The sequence below is a fragment of the Hyperoodon ampullatus genome (genome assembly GCF_949752795.1).
Source record: "Hyperoodon ampullatus genome assembly, chromosome: 5".
Taxonomy (NCBI): Eukaryota; Metazoa; Chordata; class Mammalia; order Artiodactyla; family Ziphiidae; genus Hyperoodon; species Hyperoodon ampullatus.
In genome coordinates this window covers 53,992,595-54,009,764 of record NC_136918.1, presented here as the reverse complement: position 1 = coordinate 54,009,764, position 17,170 = coordinate 53,992,595, and the positions used below count along the sequence as shown (strand labels likewise).

At 36.4% G+C, this 17,170-nt stretch overlaps 1 protein-coding gene across 1 annotated transcript in view; it reads left to right on the top strand.

Moving 5' to 3' along the window:
- Positions 1-17,170, top strand: part of NAALADL2 (N-acetylated alpha-linked acidic dipeptidase like 2) — a gene marked incomplete at its 3' end in the record, with an annotated part of 1,068,176 nt that overhangs the window by 978,048 nt on the left and 72,958 nt on the right. The window contains exon 12 of the mRNA XM_079705513.1: positions 1,653-1,746. Coding sequence (XP_079561639.1) covers positions 1,653-1,746 — 94 coding nt within the window. The remainder of the gene's footprint in view (positions 1-1,652; positions 1,747-17,170) is intronic.

The window sequence follows — 17,170 nt, the reverse complement described above, 5'->3', positions numbered from 1 at the left end:
AGTCAAAACAAAACAACTTTCTTCAGCAACACACAGAGAAGTTGCCTTTCTCCTCCCTCCCCATTCTTTCATTTTAATCTTTTGTAATGTGTGGTTTCCAGATTCCAAAAGTGTAAACGAAACATGTCTGTTTTATAGTTTCTATTCTCCAGGGCAAATTGGAAAAAGAAACCATAATGCCTCTTAATCTTCTTTGAACCTTCCTTTTACAAATAATTTATTTCCAAATATTGGTGTTCTTTGCATGATTTGCTTGGGGTGGAGTGGGATAGAAACAGGATTCATATCAACATGTTGTATACAATGCTTTTTTCCTAAAGTACAGTGTAATCAAAGTAGATAGTTTCACAGGATTTTTGTGATCATATGATGGGGATAAAACGCTGCAAAAGTACCTTAGACATCTGGGGAGAAGTGGTTGTTACATTTGAGAGAAAAATACTTCAAAGAAATAAAAGGATCTCAGAGGTGTTTCCTTTTCCTACTCCTAAGAAATACATTTCCTCAAGCAGGTAGAAGAAGAACCAAATTGAATTGTACTTTCATCATGATATAAATTGTGCAAACAACTGGGAAATATAACTTTTAAATATTAAATGGAATTTGACCCTTGTTAAATATGTAGATTTGAATATTTAACATCACATTTTCCTTGTAAGCTATTTCTTTTATGTGTTCTTTACCGTCTCAAGTTAATGTGCTAATTTCCCCTGTGTAGTTTCACAAGACAATGTTTTCATTCACTAACAACATTTCATAGTGCATTAATAACATCAACACAGCCAGATTTCCCTGCGTGCCAGCTTCGGTGTTATAAGAGACGTAGGGACATTTGTTAAGCCCAGGTAAATATTAAATATCACTTGGGGATGGGAGAGTAACAATGTCATTTGCCGTCAGCCCTAAGTTCCTTTGAGATGTATAAAAATGCATATGACTTGTTCAGTCTATTAAGCAGATGCTAGTTCAGCTGTAGTGCATATGCTGGTTTTCAGACACAGTTTTGGAGTGCAGTGGTGGAGACATATGCATGTGTGAAAATTCCAGATGTGAGTTTGGGGGATGCCATTTAAATTTTTATATTTTTTGAATTTAATTTAAACATTGATCTCCAAGATGTATAAATGGTATTAAATTTTGGAAAGCTGATTACGAATATAGCAAAGCATGAAGGAAAATAGTATGTGGGTTTTAAAGGATTTTTAAAATTAAATTATATCTTACATGAAATAAATTGATCATTAATTTTGTCTGGAATTTTACTTGGTCCAATAATCAGCTATTGATTTGCAGTTGTTCTTGATTGTTTTATCATGTGACATTCTGAACTGTTTTATAAGGAATTGTTTTAAAATTTACATATTACAACTCTTTCAACTAAGGAAGTTATTTCTTAATATTTTAGCCCAAAAGGAAGAAAATATTATATTTCCTTATACTATTCTGAAACATGAAAAATATAGTGAGGATTTTTTTTTCTTTACAGGAAAACAAAATTTTAAAAAGTTTTAAAAGAAAAAGAGATTTTATAAAAATAAATTTACCCTCTGTGTTTTTTTACTCTAGATAAGTGTACAAAAGTGTATGAAATCATGGAAAACAAACAAAAACCCTTAATATTAAATGCTAGTGTTTTTTTCTTTTTCTTTCAGCTCTCAGGAGAAGTGATTTTACAAATTGCCAACGAACCAGTTCTGCCCTTTAATGCTCTCGATATAGCTTTAGAAGTTCAAAACAGCCTTAAAGGTAATTTTTCTTTGAATTATAGTAATTTTAGCAAATGAATAATTGTGAAAAAGGAATAGATAAAGTTATCCACTATCTTACTAGCTATGGCAATGTAGCATTTCCCTTCCTATAGAGGACAATCATGAGAAGGGCTTAGAAGAATGTGGGCTACCATGTCAACAAGAATGAGGTATACCTAATATTCAGTTATTTGAAAGAAGACTGGCCCAGAAGTTTGTCCTTTGGGATTGGTTTCCATGAAGTTTGGGCTGGGTCCATTTGACTGAAGTGTTGGCTAATCTTAGATTAAGGATGACAAGGAGGAAATCAGGAAATTATTTCCACAGTCTCTATTTAAGTTCCTTCCAGTTTGAATATCTCTCTCTCTACAGAATTCTAACACCACCTAATAATTATCTTTATTTTTCCTTTATCTATATACAAATCTTTCACCTACACTTCTAGTTTTTCACCATTCACCAAACACAAAGGGCAGTATTGTAATTAAAAAAATGCACCCTCCTTCTCCTCTTTGAGCCACACATCTTACTATCAGATCATTTGTAGACATGTATCTCTCAATATAAAAGCCAATATTTTCACTATAGAACTTAAGCAGTAATTCTTGGAAAATGGATCACTCTAAAGAGCCAAATATTTCTAGTATCTGAAACTTTATTACTTTTATTTTTAAATTTTGACTACTTGGGTTGATTCTTAATCCAGAGACTACTACAAAACAATATTTTTTCTCCCTCAGTGATTCTTATTACTTTTATTATAGTGGCTGTGTAAAACCATGACCTTGGGCACAATTGAGCTGTTTAGGGCTATTTTGCACCCATACTAAATGGCCTCATATTGCTCTGCTTTTGGTTATTTAAGCTAGTCTCTATTTTTTCTACTTTTGTCAAGCTTCTTCTTTTTATTGCCATGAGTGTCACTATCTGTAGCAGTTACTCTGTTCTCCACTTATAATTTTCTATTTCTAGAATATTTCTTAGAAACTGAGTAACCAAGTATATGGTATTTTACAAAGTAAGAACAATATAGGCATAAATAAAGGGTTAAAGACTTCTGTGAATAATATATTTTTTGCAAGGATTTCTTTTAAGCAACTATTTTATTTTTTTTCTGTAGACTGTTTTGCTTTTCTTTAGTTCTCATTTTTTCACTTTAAAAATTCAGTTGCTACTGCATATTGTACTTAAAACTTTCAAAGAACAAAAAGAGGAGACTATTATTTGTATTACATAAAGATTTGTCCATCTATAAAGAATAATTCTCATGCATAGAAAGGAGCCTCAAGGAGTATACTGTGAAATAGAAACATTGTACAATAGAATTATAAATGATTTACAAGTTGCTTTTCTGAGTCCAAATCTACATAAATGTTTAATAGCATTGTAATAAAAATATGAAGAGATATTTTTAAAATTAAACAAAGCCAGCAAAACCAAAAGCAATAACAATACTGTCATTTTAAATTCCAAATTCTATTTTCTTGTTAAATAATTGGGTTTATTTTTTGAACCCATAAGTAATATTATAGCATTATCATTCCTATATGAGCATCTTAAGTAATGTAGGCTACTTCTGAAGGTCAGAAAAAAGTCCTAAAGTGTCATTGTTAGAATTATATTATTACTCTGTTTCTTTGTGGGTAGTTAGGAATCCCTTTGAAAATCCGAAGAAAAGTATGGTCTCTCTCCTCAGAAAATTACACTTGTACAAAAAGCTTTGCATATAACCCCCATAGACTTTACAGGATCTCTTGAACCCATTTATTCATTCATTTAACAATATTGAGCACCTACTGTATGCCTGGTACACTTATATGACCAAAAAAACAAAAACATAAAATCCAGCCACTAAATAAACAAATAAAACAAAATTAAAATCTCTTCTCCTGAGGAACATACATGTATGGTAGAACAAAATTTGCATAAGTCAAAGCAATTTTTAAGTTAGCTTTATGCTCAAACTGTTCCCTAATATCAGTCACTTTGGAGTAAATTTGCATTTTCAAAATAAGTGTTAAAGAGCAGAACTGACAGTGGTTGTATCCAGAGTACAGAGGAGAGATTTGGTGCGGGAATATAAATTTGAGAGCTATCCCAAATGAGATTTCTGAGGGGTTGAGTGAGGATAGAGTACAGAAAAGGTATAAGATTTCTGGGCACTCCTGCATTTAGAAATTGGGGGAAAAAAGGGGAATCAGCAGAGGAGACTAAGAAGGAGCAGACAAAGAGTAAGAGACAAACCCGGTGAATGTGATATCCTGAAGCCAAGTGAATAAACGCTTTCAAAGAGGAAGGAGTGATTCACTCCGTCAAATACCGCCACAGGTTAAGAAAAATTAGGACTGAGAATTGACTGCTGGATTTAGCAATTTGGAGGTCATTGGTGAGCTCAAGAAAAACAATTTTAGTAGAATGTTATATGAAATAGTCTGATTAGAGGGGTTCAAAATAGAATGGAAAGTGGTAAATTGGGAACAGGTGATGGTAGATGGAAAGCATGGAGTTGAGAATGGTTAGCATGTTTTTACTTTGATGAGAATGATTGCATGGAGAATGAAGATTTGATTTAGAAGAGTGAAAGGAGAATTGCTGGAATGATTTCTTTGACTAGAAGCAGCATAAGGTGGAGGATGTTTCCTTAGTTATGAATGCGGTCGTCCACCCATAAAAATGTGAAGGAAGGCAGAGCATATGGCACATGGGTAGATGTGGTGCTGGGAGCTCTTGGCAAGTCTCCTTAGATTGTAAAAAACAATAAAATAGTTGTTTGGGAAGATGGTAGAGTGAATGAATTATGAAAATGGGATTAGTCTTTTGGGCAACATTAAGCACTCAAAAGAAATAGATTTTACATGAGATAATTCAACATAATTGTGTATCTTTTTCCAGCCTTCAGCTGGGGATTCAGGCATAAAGCAGGCAGAGTTGGATTTAATCAGAGCTAGGGTTTTGCTGGGAGAGAGTAATGAATTAGATAAGGTAAGGAAAAATGAGAGTGTCTGCAAAGGAGCATTCATAGTGATGGACTGATGTATCTAAACTGGGTATAGAATAACGTGAGGATGCAAAGGGAAAGAAGGTGAGCATAAATAAAGGAGGATGGATAGACTTTATTTATTGGTGAAATCAAAGAATTAAGAAAAAATAAGCTGAAAAGACCAGCAAATGGGATTATTGAAAATTTGACCATATAAAAAGTGCAGATATTGGTAATGACAGTGTACGGGCTGAGGTATGACCATGCAAGTATGGTAGCTGATCAATAGAGGAAAAGAGGCTATGGAGAAAAGAGGCCAGACTACGTCTACATAGATATTGATATTGTCAAGAACTAAGATAGGAGTAATCCTTTTAAGAGAGAGTGACTGAGCCAGGAGCTAAAATCTTCAGAGGATGAGCAGCGACTTAGAGACACCTCATATTGTTCTTCTATGGCTAGTGGTACAAAGGGTATGGGAGAAAAAAGAGCTACCACCTGAGAGGGCTGCAGTGGAAGAAATGTCAATAGGGGAGAGCCAGGTTTCAGTTAAGGCAAAAAGGTAAAGAAAACGGTCTGAAAATAAGTGATAATAATCCTTTCTTTAAGAGTTATATCTCAGGGCTTCCCTGGTGGCGCAGTGGTTGAGAGTCCGCCTGCCGATGCAGGGGACACGGGTTCGTGCCCCAGTCCGGGAAGATCCCACATGCCGCGGAGCGGCTAGGCCCGTGAGCCACGGCCACTTAGCCTGCGCGTCCGGAGCCTGTGCTCCGCAACGGGAGAGGCCACAACAGTGAGAGGCCCGCATACCGCAAAAAAAAAAAAAAAAAAAAAAAAAAAAAGAGTTATATCTCAAAGCATGTAATTACAGGTGGAAAAAACAAACTGCCGTCATTCTACAATGATTTCCAGTGCAGGCCAGACATGACAAAGTCTAGATGAACCTCTCCCCAAAATCCCAGGTTCTCAGTTGGATAAGCCAGGAGCATTTTGGCTTCTTGCTATTATATTGGACCGTTTATTCTTTGGTTGTTGGTTATTTCTTAGTTTTGTTTCTTTTGATGTGAAACTACTTGGGTCTCCCTGTCACTTTCACTCCGAAAGATGTGGCCAGACTTGAGATGTACCCATACTAAAAAGACAAAGCAAAGCAAAAAAAAAAAAAAAAAAGTAACCCCCAGAATGGGCAAAAAATATTCTTTTACCATGACCTGCGTATAAGTATTTGATCAAGGGGATATGAGTTGTCACCTTTAAGCTATACATTTTTGTATTTTAGTTATCATGATTCAAAATTATTTGAATTATCTGTACTATAGTAAAAGGTTATTCAAATATTTGCTAAGTTGTAGACAATTTGTTTTACCTGTTCTATTTTGACTACTTTGGTTGTAACCTTATTTTTAAAATAGAATACTTTAATGTACTAATGTGTAAATAATGGACACCACTTATCAACAACTAAATAAATATTTCAGTTTGTTTTAGCTACAATGCTAGACGACTTCATTAGCTAAACAGTGTTCCTCTAGCATGTTAAATGAAACATATAATTTTACTGCTTAATACAAGATTTAATTGTTGATATATTTTCTTATTTTGCTATGACAGTTAATGGTGATTAGTCTTAAATTCTCAATTACAGTTTTAAAAAAAAGACCTTCAAGGCTGAACTATAAAATACTGTTTCTCCTTACTGCAGAGAGTTTAAGTATGAAGGTCTCTGAAACCCAATTGCATTTTCAACAGTGTAATTTTTACCCCTTGACAACCAGCCAAGTTGTTTATTTATTACACTAGTTTATGGTAGCAGCAGACCATTCTCTATCATTCACACAACCACCAGAAAAAAGGATAATATACCAGTGAATAATTTGTTTGAGTTGATTTATTGGTTGGTTTTTGAAAGCTCATTTTGACTGAGTGACCTTGGCTCTTAATATTTGGTCAATGCCAAGCACATAATAGTTAGAGAATGAATATTTATACATGGTGCATGGGGATATAGTGTAAATAGTGACTGATAAGATAACTGACATGCTTCAGATATATTTGTGACAAATAAAAGTATGTCCAAAAAACGCACATACAAGGCAATGGTACGAGTTTATGGGGGCAAGGGAAGGTGTCAAGAATAAGTATCACCACACCCTTGAACCTGGAAGCTGACTAAGGAGTGAGCACTAATGACCTTACTAAGTTTACTGTTTCTCACTTTATCCACTTTTTAATGCAAAAAAATAGCATTTCAAAATAATTAACAACTATAATTCTGATGCTTTTAATTTAATATCTGCTATTTTTCTTTGCCAGAATTTTAGATGTAATTATTTAGCATGATTGTAAAAATGACAAATGACCAAATAAAGTAAAAGTCATGTTCATTTGATCTGGCTACTTACACATTTATTTAGTGCAAGCCAGACCCAGCAGGAAACGTAATTTCGAACTCTGTGGCTTATTGCCACCTCCTGATTGTCTCACTAAATGTCAAGTTGTTGTTGGCAGCATTTCCCACTGTTCTTTAAAAAACTGACAATGCTGATTTCATCTTTGTTTTTTATTAGCTTTGATAATTCATTAGCGTCAATCACTTCATTTTAGGAGGAGGGATAGTATTTCAAGGTGATGATGCCACTGAGGCAAGCATTATGATTTCTGTTAGATTTGTAGTGTCATATTTTCAAGTGTCACTTTGGTTCTTTTCTACAATCACAAGTGATGGGGGCCCATCTAATGTTCTTTTTTCTTTTCTTCTTCTTCTTTCTGAGTAATGTAAGATGAATTTCGAAGAGTGCACTTTATAAATTGCATGAGTCTAGTCCTCAGCCCATCTGTCTCCAGTCTTGGTTTTAATGATCACCAATTCAAACTCTGGACTGGCCTATAGATAGTAAAGGATGGGTGCCCTGGGTACCTGGTCTGTGCTCTCCCTGAGAAATCAAAAGCAGACCACCTAAATCCAAGCAGTCCTAGGGAAAGATCTTGTTCCCATGGGAACTCTGAACCATGCTAGATTTTTCGTGGTCTGAACTGGCATTTCTGGGACTGACTTTTTTGTGTGACAAGGACTTAAACTCAAAAGGATTCTCTGAGAAGTGTCTTACCTTGCTTGCTCAAAATGATGGAGAAATTTGATAAGAGATTAGCGATTTATTGGGTACAAATTCCTGAAAATATGTTCAGTTTTAATCCCCATTGTATTTTTGTATGGATTCTGACTACATAACTATATTAAAGATTGTATTTCACTTACTGATATTCCACATCTAATCCAAACAAGGATTTGAGACAGCTGGGTCTGCAACAAACCTGGTGTCTCTATAATGTCAGTGTTTGTCTCCTGAAACTAGTTTTTCTTTCTCCCCATTTTTCTTTGAACTCATATTTTCATTGCATAATGTTCCTTAATTCTTACCCTAAGCATGGTGTCCCTTTTGTCTTCCTCAAAGTTATACTTTCTTTGCTTTTGTTTACTCCTATCTCACAATTTGTTGCTATTCATACAGCTTTCCTTTGTGATCATTGTTTTCTTCCCTGCTCTGAGTACTTCATCCAAATCTGTTTAAAGTTTCCTTTCACTGTCTACATTTCATGTGTCACTACATTGATTGAAACACATTAATGACTTATCATTTTTACTAGTCTCTCATCATAATAATGCTCTATTGCATTATGATTTTTTCTTTTGAATTTTTATATGCACATTTCTTCCACCATCCATCTTCCAGACTCACAGATGTAGAGAACAAACTAGTGGTTACCAGTGGGGAGAGGGGAGTAGGAGGTCCAACCTATTATGTAACAAATAAGCTACAAGGATATATTGTACAACACAGGGAACATAGTCAATATTTTATAATAATGGAGTATAGCTTTTAAAAATTGTGAATCTCTATATTGTACACCTGTAACTTATATAATATTGAATAGCAATTGTACTTCAATTAAAAAAATGTGAAGAAGGCTAGTAAGAATTTTTATATGCACATTTCTTCATCTGTCTTCCAGTTGTCTCTCTGCTTGTCCTTCTCTGTTTATCCTTTCTCCCTAGAAGTGCAGTCCTCCTGAGATGTGGGAGTACCCTCTACCAGGTCTGGGACACCAGAGACCCCACAGCATTCAGGATATGGTCCTCTTCCTTGAGGCGTCTTAACGGTTCAGATAACCAGCGCAGCCTTATATGAGCTTAAGGCTTAAATATTAACATCATCTTGAGCATGTGCCTGCCTGAGATATTACCAAGGAATTGTTTCCATATGCTTTTTATGCTAAGAGAAATATTTCAGACTTTTCAGTTGTCTTGACAGGTGAAATGCAGATAAAAATAATGATAGTTACAATCTAAAAAATACTTTAAATTATGATAAGTGCTGAAAACTGTGAAACTCCTAAGCATCCAGCTCAGTGAATTTTCTCAGCTTGCAAACACTTGTATTGATCAAGACACAGAAGAAAAGCCAAATTCCAGAGCTTCCCTGAGCCCTTCCTAATCTCATCCTGGCTCTGCTTCCCAAAGACAAACACTGCTGAACACTGAAGATTAATTTTTCCCTTATAAAGGAAGACTTTACATTTTATAAGATGGAATGATATGATGATGTGCATTCTTTTGAACGTAGCTTTGACCTACATATGAGTGTGAGGTTCATCCACGTTGTTGCACGGAGATGCAGTTTGTTTCCACTACTGTTCAGTCTTCCATTGTATGAACAAACTGCAGTTTGGTTATCAATTCTACCATGAGGTACAGTTGGGATGATCCCAGGTTGAGGTTATTATGAACAATACTGCTGTGATCAATCTCCTACATGTCTCTTAGTGCACATGCATACCCCTTGCTGGATCATAGGGTATGTGTATGTCTCACCTCAGCAGATACTGCCAAAAAAATTTCCAAAGTCACTGTAGCATTTTCTTTAATTTTGCCAATAAGAATTTTGATCACTTTACATGAAGTTTCTGTCTTTTTCTTATGAATTGGTAGATGATGTTGATGTATTCAGACAAGTCTATATTGAATATATTTATTGAAAATAAATAATATATTTCTTGAAAATTTATTGAAATACACATCTGAGAGCTCAGCTGGGGCAGAGTCATCTCAGCTTGGTCACATGGTTGTCAGCAGGATCAAGTTCCTCTTGAGCTTTTTTTTTTTAAGCTTACAGTAATTTTATTTTATTATTATTTTTTAATCTTTATTGTAGTATAATTGCTTTACAATGGAGTGTTTGTTTCTGCTGTAAAACAAAGTGAATCAGCTATATGTATACATATATACCCATATCTCCTCCCTCTTGCATCCCCCTCCTACCCTCCCTATCCCATCACTCTAGGTGGACACAAAGCACCGAGCTGATTTCCCTGTGCTATGTGACTGCTTCCCACTAGCTATCTATTTTACATTTGGTAGTGTATATATGTCCATGCAGCTCTCTCACTTCATCCCAGCACAATTCCCCTTCCCCATGTCCTCAAGTCCATTCTCTATGTCTGCATCTTTATTCCTGTCCTGCCCCTAGGTTCTTCAGAACCATTTGTGTGTGTGTGTGTGTGTGTATTCCATATATATGTATTAGAATACGGTATTTGTTTTTCACTTTCTGACTTACTTCACTCTGTATAACAGACTCTAGTTCCATCCACCTCACCACAAATAACTCAATTTCGGTGCTTTTTACAGCTGAGTAATATTCCATTGTATATATGAGCCATATCTTCTTTAGCCATTCATCTGTCGATGGACACTTAGGTTGCTTACATGTCCTGGCTATTGCAAATAGAGCTGCAGTGAAAATTGTGGTACATGACTCTTTTTGAATTATGGTTTTCTCAGGGTATATGCCCAGTAGTGGGATTGCTGGGTCATATGGTAGTTCTATTTTTAGTATTTTAAGGAACCTCTATACAGTTCTCCATAGTGGCTGTATCAATTTACATTCCCATCAGCAGTGCAAGAGGATTTCCTTTTCTCCACACCCTCTACAGCATTTATTATTTGTAGATTTTTTGATGATGGCCATTCTGACTGGTGTGAGGTCAGAATTACAACGGCCTCATTGTAGTTCTGATTTGCCCTTCTCTGATGATTAGTGATGTTGAACATCCTTTAATGTGTTTGTTGGCAATCTGTATATCTTCCTTGGAGAAATGTCTGTTTAGGTCTTCGGCCCATTTTTGGATTGGGTTGTTTGTTTTTTTTATATTGAGCTGCCTGTATATTTTGGATATAAATCTTTGTCAGTTGATTCATTTGCAAATATTTTCACTCATTCTGAGGGTTGTCTTTTCATATTGTTTACGCTTTCCTTTGCTGTGTAAAAGCTTTTAAGTTTCATTAGGTCCCATTTGTTTATTTTTCTTTTTATTTCCATTTCTCTAGGAGGAGGGTCAAAAAGGATCTTGCTGTGATTTATGTCATAGACTGTTCTGCCTATGTTTTCCTCTAAGAGTTTGATGGTGTCTGCCCTAACATTTAAGTCTTTATTCCATTTTGAGTTTATTTTTGTGTATGGTGTTAGGGAGTGTTCTAATTTCATTCTTTTACATGTAGCTGTCCAGTTTTACCAGCACCACTTATTGAAGAGGCTGTCTTTTCTCCACTGTATATTCTTGACTCCTTTATCGAAGATAAGGTGACCATATGTGCGTGGGTTTATCTCTGGGCATTCTATCCTGTTCTATTGATCTATATTTCAGTTTCTATGCCAGTACAATATTGTCTTGACTACTGTAGCTTTGTAGCATAGTCTGAAGTTAGGGAGCCTGATTCCACTAGCTACATTTTTTTGTTTTTTGTTTTTTGTTTTTTGTTTTTTTGCTCAACATTGCTTTAGCTATTCGGGGTCTTTTGTGTTTCCATACAAATTGTTAAATTTTTGTTCTATTTCTGTGGAAAATGCTAGTGGTAGTTTGATAGGGATTGCATTGAATCTGTAGATTGCTTTCGGTAGTAGTCATTTTCACAATGCTGATTCTTCCAATCCAAGAAGAATGGTATATCTCCCCATCTATTTGTATCATCTTTAATTTCTTTCATCAGTGTCTTATAATTTTCTGCATACAGGTCTTTTGTCTCCTTAGGTAGGTTTATTCCTAGATATTTTGTTCTTTTTGTTGCAATGGTAAATGGGAGTGTTTCTTAATTTCACTTTCAGATTTTTCATCATTAGTGTATAAGAATGTTAGAGATTTCTGTGCATTAATTTTGTTTCCTGCTACTTTACCAAATTCATTGATTAGCTCTAGTAATTTTCTGGTAGCATATTTAGGATTCTCTATGTATAGAATCATGTAATTTGCAAACAATGACAGCTTTACTTCTTCTTTTCTGATGTGGATCCCTTTTATTTCTTTTTCTTCTCTGATTGCTGTGGCTAAAACTTCCAAAACTATGTTGAATAATAGTGGTGAGAGTGTGCAACCTTGTCTTGTTCCTCATCTTATTGGAAATGCTTTCAGTTTTTCACCATTGAGGATGATGTTGGCTGCGGGCTTGTCATATATGGCCTTTATTATGTTGAGGAAAGTTCCCTCTATGCCTACTTTCTGGAGGGTTTTTATCATAAATCGGTTTTGAATTTTCTCGAAAGCTTTCTCTGCATCTATTAAGATGATCATATTGTTTTTCTCCTTCAATTTGTTAATCTGGTGTATCACACTGAATGATTTGCATATATTGAAGAATCCTTGTAGTCCTGGGATAAAGCCCACTTGATCATGGTGTATGATCCTTTTAACGTGCTGTTGGATTCTGTCTGCTAGTATTTTGTTGAGGATTTTTGAATCTATGTTTATCAGTGATATTGGCCTGTAGTTTTCTTTCTTTGTGACGTCATTGTCTGGTTTTGGTATTAGGGTGATGGTGGCCTCATAGAATGATTTTGGGAGTGTTCCTCCCTCTGCTACATTTTGGAAGAGTTTGAGAAGGAAAGGTGTTATCTCTTCTCTAAATGTTTGATAGAATTCATCTGTGAAGCCGTCTGGTCCTGAGCTTTTGTTTGTTGGAAGATTTTTAATCACAGTTTCAATTTCAGTGCTTGTGATTGGCCTGTTCATATTTTCTGTTTCTTCCTGGTTCAGTCTCGAAATGTTGTGCATTTCTAAGAATTTGTCCATTTCTTCCAGGTTGTCCATTTTATTGGCATGTAGTTGCTTGTAGTAATCATTCATGATCCTTTGTATTTCTGCAGTGTCAGTTGCTACTTTTCTTTTTTCATTTCTAATTATACTGATTTTAGTCTTTGCCCTTTTTTTCTTGATGAGTCTGGCTAGTGGTTTATCAATTTTGTTTATCTTCTCAAAGAACCAGCTTTTAGTTTTATTGATCCTAACTATCGTTTCCTTCATTTATTTCTGCTCTGATCTTTATGATTTCATTCCTTCTGCTAACTTTGGTGGTTTTTTGTTCTGCTTTCTCTAGTTCCTGTAGGTGTAAGTTTAGGTTGTTTATTTGAGATGTTTCTTGTTTTTTGAGGTAGGATTGTATTGCTATAAACTTCCCTATTAAAACTGTTTTTGCTGCATCCCATAGTTTTAGGTCCTCATGTTTTCATTGTCATTGGTTTCTACGTATTTATTTATTTCCTCTTTGAATTCTTCAGTGATCTCTTGGTTATTTAGTAGTGTATTGTTTAGCCTCAGGTGTTTTTATTTTTCTCAGATTTTTCCTGTAATTGATATCTAGTCTCATAGCGTTGTGGTTGGAAAAGGTACTTGATATGATTTCAATTTTCTTAAATTTACTAAGTCTTGATTTGTGACCCAAGGTATAATCTGTCCTGGAGAATGTTCTATGAGCACTTGAGCAGGAAATGTATTCTGTTGTCTTTGGATGGAATGTCCTATATATATCTATTAATTCCATCTTGTTTAATGTATCATTTATCATTGCGTTTCCTTATTTATTTTCATTTTCTATGATCTGTCCATTGGTGAAAATGGGGTGTTAAAGTTCCCTACTGTGATTTTGTTGCTGTCAATTTCCCCTTTTATGGCTGTTAGCATTTGCCTTATGTATTGAGGTGGTCCTATGTTGGGTGCATAAATATTTAAAATTGTTATATCTTCTTCTTGGATTATTCCCTTGATCATTATGTAGTGTGTTTTTTTGTCTCTTGTAATCATCTTTATTTTAAAGTCTATTTTGTCTGATATGAGAATTGCTATTCCAGCTTTCTTTTGATTTTCATTTACATGGAATACCTTTTTTCATCCCCTCACTTTCAGTCTGTATGTGTCCCTAGGTCTGAAGTGTGTCTCTTATAGACAGCATATATACGGGTGTTGTTTTTGTGTCCATTCAGCCAGTCTATGTCTTTTGGTGGGAGCATTTAATACATTTACATTTAAAGTAATTATGAATATGTGTGCTCCTATTACCATTTTCTTAATTGTTTTGTGTTTGTTACTGTAGTTGTTTTCCTTCTCTTGTGCTTCCTGCCTAGAGAAGTTCCTTTAGCATTTGTTGTGAAGCTGGTTTGGTGGTGCTGAATTCTCATAGCTTTTGCTTCTCTGTAAAGATTTTAATTTCTCCATCATATCTGAATGAGATCCTTGCTGGGTTGTAATATTCATTGTAGGTTTTTCTCTTTCATCATTTTAAATATGTTCTGCCACTCCCTCCTGGCTTGCAGAGCTTCTGCTGAAGGATCAGCTGTTAACCTTATGGGGATTCACTTGTATGTTATTTGTTGCTTTTCTCTTGCTGCGTTTAATATTTTTTCTTTGTCTTTAATTTTTGATAGTTTGATTAATATGTGTCTGGGCATGTTTCTCCTTGGATTTATCCTGTATGGGACTCTCTGCTCTTCCTGGAGTTGATTGACTATTTCCTTTCCCATATTATGGAAGTTTTCAACTATAATCTCTTCAAATATTTTCTCAGTCCCTTTCTTTTTCTCTTCTTCTTCTGGAACCCCTATAATTAGAATGTTGGTGCATTTAATATTATCCCAGAGGTCTCTGAGACTGTCCTCAATTCTTTTCATTCTTTTTTCTTTATTCTGCTCTGAGGTAATTATTTCCACTATTTTAACACCCAGGTCACTTATCCGTTCTTCTGCCTCAGTTATTCTGCTATTGATTCCTTGTAGAGAATTTTTAATTTCATTTATTGTTTTGTTCATCACTGTTTGCTCTTTAATTCTTTTAGATCCTTGTTAAATGTTTCTTGTTTTTTCTCCATTCTATTTCCAAGATTTTGGGCCATCTTGACTATCATTAGTCTGAATTCTTTTTCAGGTAGACTGCCTATTTCCTCTTCATTTGTTTGGTCTGGTGTGTTTTTACCTTGCTCCTTCATCTGCTGTGCTTCCCTGTCTTCTCATTTCGCTTTACTTACTGTGTTTGCATTTTCCTTTTCACAGGCTGCAGGTTCGTAGTTCCCATTGTTTTTGGTGTCTTCCCCCAGTGGTTAAGGTTGGTTCAGTGGGTTGTGTAGGTTTTCACCAGAACACAGATGGATGAGGCTGGATCTTGTCTTTCTGGTGGTCAGGACTGCCTCCTGTGGTGTGTTTTTGTGTGTCTGTGAATTTATTATGATTTTAGGCAGCCTCTCTGCAAATGGGTGGTGTTGTGTTCCTGTCTTCCTAGTTGTTTGGCATAGGGTGTTCAGCACTGTAACTTACTGGTCATTGAAATGGAGCTGGGTCTTTGCATTGAGATGGAGATCTCTGGGAGAACTTTCTCCGTTTTGTATTGTGTGGGATCAAGAGGTCTCTGGTCGACCAATGTTCTGAACTTGGCTCTCCTACCTCAGAGGCTTAGGCCTGACACCTGGCCGGAGCACCGAGACCCTGTCAGCCACATGGCTCAGAAGAAAAGGGAGAAAGAAAGAAAGAAAGAAAGAAAGAAAGAAAGAAAGAAAGAAAGAAAGAAAGAAAGAAAGAAAGAAAGAAAAAGAGAGAGAGAGAGAGAGAGAGAGAGAGAGAGAGAGAGAGAGAGAAAGAAAGAAAGGAAGAATAATGTTATTAAAATAAAAAAGTAATATGAAAGATAGAAAAAGAGCAACCAAACCAAAAAACAAATTCACTAATGATAACAAGCGCTAAAAACTATACTTAAAAAAAAAAAAAAAGGACAGACAGAACCCTAGGAAAAATGGGGTAAATGGAAATCTATACAGGTAAAATCACACAAAGAAGCATACACATACACAGTCACAAAAGGAGAAAAGGAAATATATATATATTTAAAAAAAGAAAAAGAGCAACCAAATCAATAAACAAATCTACAAATAATAATAAGCTGTAAATACTAAACTAAGATAAACCTCAAACAAAAAACAAATTAGATGCAGAAAGCAAAGCCCAAGTCTACAGTTGCTCCCCAAGTCCTCTGCCTCAATTTTGGGAGAATTTGTTGTCTATTCAGATATTCCACAGATTTGGGGTACATCAATTTGTTTGTGGAGATTTAATCCACTGCTTCCAAGGCTGCATGCAGAAATTTGTGTTTCTCTTCTCTGTTCGCACAGCTCCTGTGGTTCAGCTTTAGATTTGGCCCCACCTCTGTGTGTAGGTCGCCTGAGGGTGTCTGTTCCCCTCCCTGACAGGAGGGGGTTAAAATACCAGCCGATTATGGGGCACTGGCTCACTCCGGCCAGGGGGAGGTAGGGATTTGGAATTCCAGGCGAACCTGTGGTGACAGAAGCTGGCTTGACGTTGCACCATCCTGAGGCGTGGTGTGTTTTCTCCCAGAGAAGTTGTCCCTGCATTACTGGACCCTGGCAGTTGTGGGTTTCATAGGCTTCTGGGAGGAGAGGTGTGGATAGTGACCTGTGCTTGAACATAGGCTTCTTGGTGGCTGCAGCAGCAGCCTTAGCATTTCATGCCCATCTCTGGTGTCCACACTGATAGCCGTGGCTCTCACCTGTCTCTGGAGCTTGTTTAAGTGGTGCTCTGAATCCCCTCTCCTCACGCACCCCAAAATAGTTGTCTCTTGTCTCTTAGGCAGTTCCAGACTTTTTCCCAGACTCCCTCCTGGATAGCTGTGGTGCACTAGCCCCCTCAGTCTGTGTTCACGCAGCCAACCTCAGTTCTCTCCCTGGGATCTGACCTCCAAAGCCCAAGCCTCCGCTCCCAGTCCCCACCCGCCCCAGTGGGTGAGCGGACAAGCCTCTCGGGCTGGTGACTGCTGGTTGGCACTGATCCTCTGTTCAGGAACCTCTCCGCTTTGACCTCTGCACCCTTGTTGCACTCTGCTCCATGGCTCCAAAGCTTTCCCCCCCACCCACCTGCTGTCTCTGCCAGTGAAGGGGCTTCCTAGTGTGTGGAAACCTTTCCTCCTTCACAGCTCCCTCCCAGAGGTGCAGGTCCAGTTCCTATTCTTTTGTCTCTGTTTTTTCTTTTTTCTTTTGCCCTACCCAGGTACGTTTCTTGCATTTTGGGAAGTCTGAGGTCTTCTGCCAGTATTCAGTAGGTGTTCTGTAGGAGCTGTT